This window comes from Mandrillus leucophaeus, unplaced genomic scaffold, assembly GCF_000951045.1.
Source record: "Mandrillus leucophaeus isolate KB7577 unplaced genomic scaffold, Mleu.le_1.0 Scaffold927, whole genome shotgun sequence".
Lineage (NCBI taxonomy): Eukaryota > Metazoa > Chordata > Mammalia > Primates > Cercopithecidae > Mandrillus > Mandrillus leucophaeus.
The window spans coordinates 196,327-207,422 of NW_012110108.1; the positions used below are offsets into that span (position 1 = coordinate 196,327).

Below are 11,096 nucleotides of genomic sequence, written 5' to 3' on the forward strand. Positions count from 1 at the left end.
TAGCAATTTAATTCAACCTTCTAATACCAAAGGAGTTTTAGGAATTATTATGGGCTTCTCTTCTTCTAAGCTCATTACTACTTAAGGGGACTTTTTCTACGTGAATGCTTAATGATGTATTTTTGAAAAACAATAGTAGATCTCAGCTTGTAACTTAAGGAACTAAATGTCCTTAAAATGTAGGATTTTATTAATGTCCTTTTTGTTTTTATAAATTTCAAGTGATCAGAAAGTTGAAAGAACAGTACAATAAGCTTCATCTATATTAACAAATTAAAGTTTTAATGAAAGTAGCTTTAACGTGCTGAAAAGGTGGGAGAGATAAACTTCTTCCTTCTACTTTTAGAACTCTGAAGTTTAAAAGCCAAAGACCCCAGTCTACATGTGTAAGGAAGCAGCCACTCATGCTGTGTCCTTGACTCGCACCTTTCTCACCTTTTGATTCTTTTCAGACGTGGGTCAGCAGATTCATCTGCCCTTTTTAGCTCTCTCCAAGTCTATCCCCAATTTTCTTTCTCCATTCTGTCCGTACTACTCCGCTTCCATTTCTTACCGTTTTAATCACAAAGCTTTCCAGTCCTCTTTTTCTTTACTCCTCAACTTCATCAACTCTCCTCCCCCGCTCCGCTTCCACCAACCCCCAACTCTGTTTAAACAAACAAACAGGCGGCAAAACTGGACCTGGCCAGAGGAGCCTTTCAAGTGGGCGTGTCTTTCGGCTGGGGAAAGGGAGGAGTTAGACTCTGGGCAACATCACTCCTCCCTGGTCAGCCGCGAGAGCAATCAAAACTGCAGCAAGTCAGAGGCTCTGGCCAGAGAGCAGGAGCTGCCCAGAGGCTGTGGTCCTGAAAGCTCCTCTCCGGGGAGCTAACCAGGGAGAAGAGGTACTGAAGAGCGACTAAACCGGCTGCAGCAGAGTCGTCAGCCCGAAGGCGTCCTTGAGGAGCATACCGAACTCCAGGGAAGGAGTAGAATAAGGCGCAGGCAGAGAAACCAGACCCGGTGGAATCTCTAAGAGGTAACAACCGGGTTTAACATGGATCGCTGAAAGCATCTCTTTATCCTACGATCTGGATGGTCAGGGAGACTTGGCTTCTCTGACTGTCCTCTAAGACGCAGATTCAGAGAGTTCCCTCCAGGAACTGCCAATGACCGAGGTGAGCCAGTGGTTGGGGAAGTAAGGCGGCTAAAGTTTCTGTGGGAAGTTCCCACTCACCTAGAAGAGTAGTTGGGGTGAGGAAAGTCTCTTCTGGGTAAGGCAAGAGGAAGCGGGACTTAGGAAACTTGGAATGTGGAAGTTAGTGAATTGGAACACTTAGGGAAAAATATAAACATTTTAAATAATTTTATTAAATTGCATAGCACTTGCCACCCAAAGTAAAACACATAGACACTCACAGTCATTTTAATAAAGTGAAGATTACAGATGATCTACCCCAATTCCCGTAAAAGCCACTGTTTCATTTTGCTAGTGGTGAAAATGTCGAAAAGTTTAACTGCTTTTCCAAGGTGGCCCAGCAAATAGGTTGGAAGAATTGACCCAATCCACCACTCTGCTCATAGCATTTTAGGGCTATGCAAGGACGGAGGGGGAGGCAGGGAAAGGAAAACAGAATGAGGAATCAGAGAAGACTGTGGAAAGTCCTCGGGGTAGATTCTCACCATTAACTATTTGGTTTACTAAAAATACTTGAATAGTTGGCATGCGGTGGGGGAAATTTCCTTTGCCTCAGCTCTTTCAGGTGAGAAATTAGAAGAAAAAGATTGTCCAAGTTTATTTTTCCTTTCTCTGCTTCACACTCATCATTTGCTCACAAAAAAGTATACTCAGAAAATACTAATGAAATGTAAAATACCTTCCCCCACCCTCATTTTTTTGACAGAGGAAGCAGAGGTGAAATGCTGAAGCACGTGGAGGGAAAAGTAAGGGATTGAGTAACTTCTGTTTACTATTAAGATGTGAGGCAATGGCACCTGAAGTTTTACATGGCTTTGCTGGACAAAATGTGTGTGTATGTGCATGCATGTACATACATGTGCACATATATTAATAAAGGGGAAAATAGTAGAGTAGAAAAGAAGAGCATAGAACAATCTATGGGGTTTTTCGAAGCAGTACAACTTGTGAAGATCCTGGTCTGGATTCTGTCTTTTTAGTGCCAAGACTATGCAACTCTGGGAAAAGAATTTAGTCTGTTTAGTTCTTAGATTTCCTAGAAACTGGGCTGGACAGCCTCCCTTCTGTTGTATTTAGTCATCAGATCAGAAGGTAAAGAGATTATCACCAGCTTTTAAGAGGAGAGACACCATCTAACTATCACAAATCCACATGTGAGTTTCCCTTACCTATCAATTAGTTGAAACATCTCCAAAATAAATAAAAAATTTGTAAAAGTGTAGAAAGAATTCTGACAGCTTCACATAGTAGTAATGCTTAATGACTTTGGCTCTAGTAGTAAAAATATTGGGTAGTAACAATTATTGCCTAAGCAAACATTTTGCTATAACAGATTTAAAATTTTAGAAAATATGAGAAATATTTTGAATTAAAGAGAATTGGCTAAACTTGAAATTTCACTGCAGGATCCTGTAGAAAGAGGAAAATTCTGTTACATTATGTAGGTATAAGGGAAAATCCAAATACCAAATGGCTAAAAATGGACTTTATAAGATCAGAATGTGTTTATGCGTATGTGTAGGGAAGGGCTAGATTCTGGCCCTTGAGCCAGTATTCACTGATTTTTGTCATATTCAAGTCTACTTCCTATATAATTTGTGAGCTAATTTCTTTCCTAGGAATTGAGGCAACCTTAAGATGGTATATCGTGATGCTTTGTGAGATAGTGCTGCAGACTTTCTCAAACAGCTTCTGTAAAACAATTGCCAACCCTCACATTGGCATAACAATTTTACAAAGTAGTTGTGCTTGCATTATCTTCTTGTTTTTCACGAAAACTTCTAAATGATGTAGGAAAGACAATCTTATTTTCATTTTGCCCTAAGGGTACAATAATTGCAATAATTTTTCTATGCTCATTTAATGAGTGAGTGAAGAAAGAGTCTTCATTTCATGCTTCTTTCAGTACACCTCTGAGATGGTTCCTTAACAGGCTGAAAGCAACATTAGATTTAGGTACCTGTTCTGGAGAAAACCCTTGGTTTCTTTGATCACAACTCAGAACTACAGTACACACATTTTCAAAACTCAAATTTAAAACTAGATGTTTCTACTTTTTTCCTGTTAGCTTTCTTGGTGCATTGAAAATATTTAGGTGAAAAAAGTCAGAGAAACATTTTTATGTTTCAGAAGTCTTGGCTTTCACTGCTTTCACTTCTCTTTGATAGACACTGCATATTACCCTCAGAGCTCTGCCATTTGGTTTTGGTGGGAAAATTGTATTCCCAAAACAGAAGGTTCATGAACCTGAAAATGTATGTGATTGAATAAGAATGTCAAACCAACTGTTTTCTCCCAATTATAAAATATAATGAAAGTTTGGGAGCTAACTTCTATCTTGAATATGATGGAAGAGTTCTAGTCAACTCAGTGGAGGCAGTTGATAGGGCTTGGTTTCCTCACCTCTTGCAGCAGAACAGAACCTTTGATTTCAGTTTCAATAGGAGATTGGAGGAGTAGGTGTATTTTTTTTTTTTTCAAATTTTTTCAAATAGATGTTGAAATGAAGCCATTGGCTTTTGCTGACATAAAATCAATATTAATAACAGATTCTAATTGTACCTATTCTTGTCCAAGTGGCCAGAAAAATTCATGGTGATGTTTAGGAGAACAATACCTAATACTTACATGAAATTCATGATGTATGACACTATTCAAAATGCTTCAAATATATCACCTCATTTTATGCTCCTAATAATCCTATGAGGTAGAATTGTTATTATTCTCATTTTAAGGAGGAGGAGACTGAGGCAGATAAGGGTTATGAAACTGGCCTAAGTTCATGTATCTAGTGAATAGTGGAGCTGAAGTTTGAGTCCAGGAAAGCTGACACTGGAGTCTGTGCTGTCTGTCCCACCATGGGAAAAATGACAGGCTACTGAGTAACTGTCAGATGATTTTCTAAATCAATCAGAGGTAATATTCAGATAATAAGAGACATACCAGTTGATACAGTCTGTTTTATTATTCACCTGTGAGAAATAATTTTTATTTTTGAATAAGCAAACGTGTGTGAATAGATTAGATAAGAAAACCCAAGAAAAAACAGGAAATAAATATATAAATGTTTAATAGCATTTACAGCTATAAAATTCTTTATTATATTTTTATTTCTCTTACAAGAATCACATAACCTGTATACTAACCTTATTTTATTAGAGGAAATGGAAGAACAGAGAACTTTATATAATGTGTTTGGGATCAACAACCCAGGAATTAAAAGAATTGGGACTAGAGTTCACATTTGTGTTATTCTAGCTTCCATTCTTTTGAAACCATGCTATATACTCATGGGATTCTCTTGGAAGTTAATGGACCAGCATCTATGAGAACAGAGGAAGTTAAACTGGAGCCATCTATGTCCTTCTCATGATTAGTAAGAGGAAAAAGGTGAAAGAAAACTGGTTGACCTTTTCATTACTTTGGCCAAAGTCAGTTGATTCTTTGCATTTATACCCACCAACAAGCTGATTTGAAAGCAGCTCCTTGACTCTTACAGAAACCACTAAATATGTTAGAGGTAAAAGGTGGCCTATTCTATCCTCCCAATCTCACTTATTTTGATGTGTGTGAGTATTGACAGATCTTAATAAGAGTCCAGAGGTACAGAGGTAGGGATGGTGAAAAAGGCTAAATCCCCCAGCTAGGATGGTATTCAGATCCAGAGGCAATTCGGGAGACTCTCCTCTCTTGCACCTTCCTTCTTTCCTTCCTCTGTCCTTTTCATACATCTCAGTATGAGCCAGTGATAATAATGATAATGAAGATAAGAGAATGAGGATAAGGAGACAAAGGGGGAGGATGAGGAAGAGAGGGAGGGGGAATATATGGGTGAGAATAACGAGAAAAATGTTTCAAAGATGAAGAAATCCTGAAATACGTGTGTTAAAAGGCACCTCAAAGAACACCCTTTGGATGATGGTCACTCCTGTTGACTTAGTTCTATTGCTGTACATCTCCTGAAGCCAAAGTGCCTTTCTTTATTCCTGTAGCTGTGATAGAAGAACAAGGAGAAGAAAAACATAAAACCTAAGATGTAAAGTAAGAAGAATTGATTTTATGTCCCACTCCACCAGCACTATATCTTTGCATTTCCATCACTTAAACTACCTGACCCACAGTGACCTTGAGTATAAAATGAGCATAACAATTTCTATCTCCCTCAAAGGTTTGCTATAAGAACCATATGAATTAATGGATGCAAAAGTGCTCTGTAAACTTTAAAATGCTATACAAATGTTATTATAATTACATGGGGAGCATTAGGTTTCCCAAGCCCACTCCATCCTTTTTGGCCTTAGAGTGCACCTGCCTCTGGAAGAGCTGTGTTACTTTAACAGAAAGTTAATTAGGCTTTTTACCCTCCCTCTGGATATCTGCCTGAGTTAGAAGTGCAGCTCAGCACACAAGCTCTATCATCCATATTAAAAGTGGGATTTTCTGAGTTGGCCTGGGCAGCCAGTTGACCAATAGGTTCCAATGTGTGTTTTCAATAAAGCTGCTTACCCAGGAAGCCTTATTAAGTGAGTAAGTCAAGCTGACATGATTTCCGTGCTGATTAACATGAAACCTAGGCTGTTTTCGCAATGCAGTTACATTAATTATTTATAGGAGGTAAATGAGGTTACAAGGAAAACAAGCTCCAATTACCAGAAACAAATCAAATAATATATCTTTATTTTTAAAAGCTACATACTAATCCCTGGGTTCATTGATTTGAGGCTCAAGCTTCATAGAACAGAAAACATTTGTTACATTCTCCTCTTTCTCATAATAGAAGGTGATAGTGGGTTTAATATTTCAAAGAGTAGCTGGTAAACTGGGATGCCCCAATAGGGCTTATCAGATACTTTTATTTGGTAAACCATATGCCTAAAAATTGCTTAGCAAGCTTTAAAACAATTCAAATTCTTCCAGAATTGAACGCAAAATGTTTACTAAATCACCAGTCTCTTCTGGTTTTCAAATAGTGAATTTTGCATGCAAAATTCTGATTAAACAGTGTGTTAGTGAATTAAAGTAGTCAGGCTATTCCTGTGTTTGCCTGAAATAGTCCTCACTTGTGTTAGCAGTCACTATATTCTGTTCCACTAGTTCCACTAGTATTTGTTCCAGATTTTTCATTTTAAACAAAGTATTATTATAGTAGTTGCACTAAACCTTGGATAGGTTTGGTAGACCACTGGCTGCACTCCTAACTGTTGCCATGGTCTTGTCTGATGGTGTGAGATGCATTTGCAAAGAGTTCTCACTTTAACATACGGGCAAATTTGAAAGACGATCAGTGATAACCCTCCTTTCTTTTCATGATCCTTTCAAGATGCCATGTCACTAACACTTCTAACATAACTCACACTAGACAGAACACAAAGTGCTTACTGAAAAACAGAATGCTCCTCTGGTGATAGTGAGAGTAACGTTTGATGGTCATGTGTTGGACCAGCCAGTTGTGTCATGGACAACTTGAAGGAGATGATTGAGGCCACCAGTTAGCAATACTGGGGAGAAACATAGGTGTTATAGGCTAGATGGATGTGAAATGCTTCTAAATACAGATTGAGTAGTTTTTTGCAGAACACATACAAAGTAGTCTGAATGATCTTGCTACAGTTTTTTATTTTGTATGGTGTAAATATACAACAGTGTGCTTATTTGACTATTTGATGGGTTTTTGTTTTGTAATAACGATAATTATTGCACCCATATACTTATTTTTAGCACACTCTTTCACTTTCAGAAATATCTCTATTTGGACAGTAATTTATATACTCACCTCATTTTTCCCCTTTTATGTTCTGGATTCTGGAAGGAAAGAAAAATACATCTTTGAACTCGTATCTCAGTCATTTTGTATAAAATATTCAAGAGATTAAAAATCTAAGAATAAAAAGAGTTAGGCACTAACACTGCAATGAATAATCAAGTCAATTTTCCTTTACTATAGTATATTTTCTTATAATATGCCATAACTAAAGGAGTATTCTGGGAATTTCTTTCAGTTTTGGATTTGTCATTTAGAATGGAAGACTTGGACAAGATAATAACATATAAAAAAGTTTAGTTTCAAATAAAATCAGGTACTCACAGGAATTAACCTTTGATACTTCCCTTTTCCAGAGACTGGAAATGTCAAAAACTTATGTGAAATCCAAGGAGATGGGAGAGCTAGTCAACACACCATCCTGGATGGATAAAGGTCTGGGTTCCCAAAATGAGGTGAAGGAGGAAGAGAGCAGACCAGGTACTTATGGGATGCTCAGCAGCTTAACTGAAGAGCATGACAGTATTGAGGAAGAAGAAGAAGAGGAAGAAGATGGGGAGAAACCTAAGAGAAGGGGTCCTAAGAAAAAGAAGATGACCAAAGCTCGCCTTGAGAGATTCAGGGCTCGAAGAGTCAAGGCCAATGCCAGAGAACGGACCCGGATGCATGGCCTGAATGATGCCCTGGATAACCTGAGGCGAGTCATGCCATGCTACTCTAAAACCCAAAAACTTTCCAAGATAGAGACTCTTAGACTGGCCAGGAACTATATTTGGGCTTTATCTGAAGTTCTGGAGACTGGCCAGACACCTGAAGGGAAAGGCTTTGTGGAGATGCTCTGTAAAGGGCTCTCTCAGCCCACAAGCAACCTGGTGGCTGGATGTCTCCAACTGGGCTCTCAGTCTGTCCTCCTGGAGAAGCACGAGGATAAATCTCCTATTTGTGACTCTGCCATCTCTGTCCACAACTTCAACTATCAGTCTCCGGGGCTGCCTAGCCCTCCTTATGGCCATATGGAAACACATCTCCTTCATCTCAAGCCCCAAGTATTCAAGAGTTTGGGAGAATCATCCTTTGGGAGTCATCTACCTGACTGCAGTACACCCCCTTACGAGGGCCCACTCACTCCACCCCTGAGCATCAGTGGGAACTTCTCCTTGAAGCAAGATGGGTCTCCTGACCTAGAAAAATCCTACAGCTTCATGCCACATTACCCTTCTTCAAGTCTAAGCTCAGGGCATGTGCATTCAACTCCTTTTCAGGCTGGTACCCCCCGTTATGATGTTCCTATAGACATGTCCTATGATTCCTACCCCCATCATGGTATTGGGACCCAACTCAATACAGTCTTCACTGAGTGAGGCAGTAAGTTCAATGTTTCAGAGAATGACGTGGAGACATTTTCCATAAGTTGAGTGGTTGAGCTGAAGACTCAATGACCTTAAAGGATCCCTATGGATATATATATATAAATAGTTCAAGTCCATTTAGGCTTTCCTTCATCTATCACCTCTTTTCTCATCACCTCACATTGCATCGATTTCTTTATAGGGTCCTCAAGTGAAAATATTTGATGATTTAACAACCGTTTGAAAATAGAAAAGAAGACCTGGGCCCTATTCCAGTGGTGCAAAAAACTCATTGCATAATCTATGCCAATTAATTTACCATTTCTGGCCTTTGTTTATTTACTAGCAATTGTAACTAAACAAATTGTATTTATATGAGGCAATTGTTCTAAGTCCAGATGATTTCTAAAGTCCTTTACAGTTCTAAAATTCTATAACTGTGGTGATCACACCTGACAACTTCTTGAAACTGAAAGAATAGAGAAATAATAGGAAAGGGATGCTATGCATAGAATGATCAAATTGAGTTATCAGAGGGAACACAAGGTGCATGTCTTTTGGCTCACAGAATCCAAAGCTTGTTTGGGTTTAATGATAGGACTTCTTTGTATCTATTGAAAAATAGCTCCTGGAAGCTAAAAGTCTAACATGGCTGTCACTGTGAAGAAAAAAACATGTTCTTTAGAGATCAACTCTATTTGTTATTAGACTAAAAGTTGAACATATCTTCCTTATGATTTGAAGAACCATAATAGAGAACCATAATAGAGGCCTCATGCCAACTTTATTCTTGATAATATTTCAAAACCATTTTTCTCAGTACTAGAGGTAGGGCAAACAAGTCACTGAAGCCTCAGACTCCTATGACTAATGGGACATAGATAAGTCTTTTAGACCATGACCTCCATAACCAGAGGGCTCCAGATCTTCTGATGCAGCTCAGGTGCTGCTGTTAGAATCAGAACACAACACAGGTTTATATTAAAGAGCAATAAAATAGCTATTGGCTATAATAACTACCATAGTTCAGGGACTCTCTCTAGCTCATGGTTGCCCATGGGAAAGCCAATAGATTTTTTTTTTTAAGCAAGATGAATTTCATTTGGTTAAACATGATTAAAACCATCCACCTCTGTCCACACCAACATATTTTCCAGAAGGACAAGCACCAATCAATTTATTGACCAAGGTTAGATTTTTCCAACATATATGTAATCCCTTATCTCTCCCCCTACACTAGCTGTTACCTCTTCCTCACTTCTGAGATAGAATATGTTATTACATATTGTAAATAACATTTCAGGTGACTAAACTTAAGGATGCAGAAATGAAATACAAGGTCGGTGAATATTTTTACCAACTATGTCTTCATCACAGGTTTAACCCAATTTGCAGAGTGCTTATTTTTCTTTATGTAACTCCTCTTTCCTTTATATCAACACTAACTTCATAAATTTGTATTTTTTTCAGAAAATGAGACCTGAGAAATTTTCCTATCTTGTTCAATCTGCCAGGACAGTTATTTAAGTCAAACCGGAGCCTGAATGACTTATTTGATAGTAGATTAGGTCCTAATCCAGGTCCTCCTGCCAGAAAGGATACATTTAGCATGCAGGGCACATCAATAGGGCCAAATAACAAAACTATAACACATATTAGTATGTCATTTTCTATAGCTCAGCTATCCCCTAAAATCAGCCAACTATATGTGTATCTTGTCTGTTTACCTCTCTTATTTATTATCTCCTTACAGTATAAGTTATTTTTTTCCATTTTGCTCTCAGCATTTACCCTGCTGTACTTTGCACCCTTGGTTTGTAAATTCACTTGAAAGTAGCCTTGCAGAGAGATCTTAAGCCCCATCAGCCACCAAAGTGGTTCCCCTCATCACAATCTGCCCTAGAGGAAATTGGCAAGTAAAATGACGTATAAAGCCATAGTATGTGCTTTCTGAGTGTATACCGCACTTACCTTTGTGAAGGGCTGTGGGAGGGTCCATCCTCGAAGCTAGCATTTTCTGGCATTTAAGTTTGTAGATAATCAATGTTGTCTGAGTTATTTATTAGATATTATTTATTTAATTTATTTTTCTCTTCCTTTCACGAAAATTATTTTAGCCCCATAGATGTGCTTGGAAACCCTTCCTAAAATTTTATTTGGAAAGTAGCTCACAATTTTGCTAAGAACTGCTGAGTTTTGGAGAAAGGGGAAAGGAAAAAATAGAGAATTACCTCTGTGATAATTTTTATAAAAAGCAGCAATAATTTGAATGGCTATGCAAGTTAATGTTTTTAGATTATTTTCTTCAGTCTAAAGTAAGCCAGAGTTATTCTTTACTAATCTGCTGTTTATGCCTTTGGGGAGTATGGTAGCCATGAGCCAGGCCTCCCTGAAATTGTATAGAGGGATTTTATAATTGCATTAAAATTTAGGAATGCAATAGCTTGTAAAGAGCCTGCTCTCCAACCTAGGGTGGTCTCATTCTTCTGGAGACTTTTTTAGATAAAGTAAAATAATTGTTTAAATATTTTGTTTAAAATATGACTGTTTTTCCTTCCTTTTTCCTAGCAGAAATAAAGCTGTAAGTCTTATTAGATGTTGTGTTGTGTTTTGTTGTGTTGTGTTAGTCTTCAAAACTTTCATTCACTCTCATTTATTCATTTTCTTGGGCTCTATGTCCTACAAGCAGCTAGCTAAGCAAAGACTGGTCTGTCAGGAGATTTACACATCCCCTAATTCAGTTGATCTTGCTAGAATATTCGAAATATGCAGTTAGAAGTCTAGAAGCACTGGTCTCTGTTACTCATAT

The 11,096-nt window shown here is 38.0% G+C and overlaps 1 protein-coding gene across 1 annotated transcript; it reads left to right on the forward strand.

The window, feature by feature from the left end:
* The first annotated feature begins 785 nt into the window (after positions 1–785).
* NEUROD4 (neuronal differentiation 4) lies at positions 786–10,883 on the forward strand. The gene is made up of 2 exons (XM_011970051.1): positions 786–1,157; positions 7,295–10,883. The coding sequence occupies exons 1-2, from the start codon at positions 1,149–1,151 to the stop codon at positions 8,297–8,299; spliced, it is 1,014 nt and encodes a 337-aa protein (XP_011825441.1). The 5' UTR covers positions 786–1,148; the 3' UTR covers positions 8,300–10,883.
* Positions 10,884–11,096: the final 213 nt, after the last annotated feature.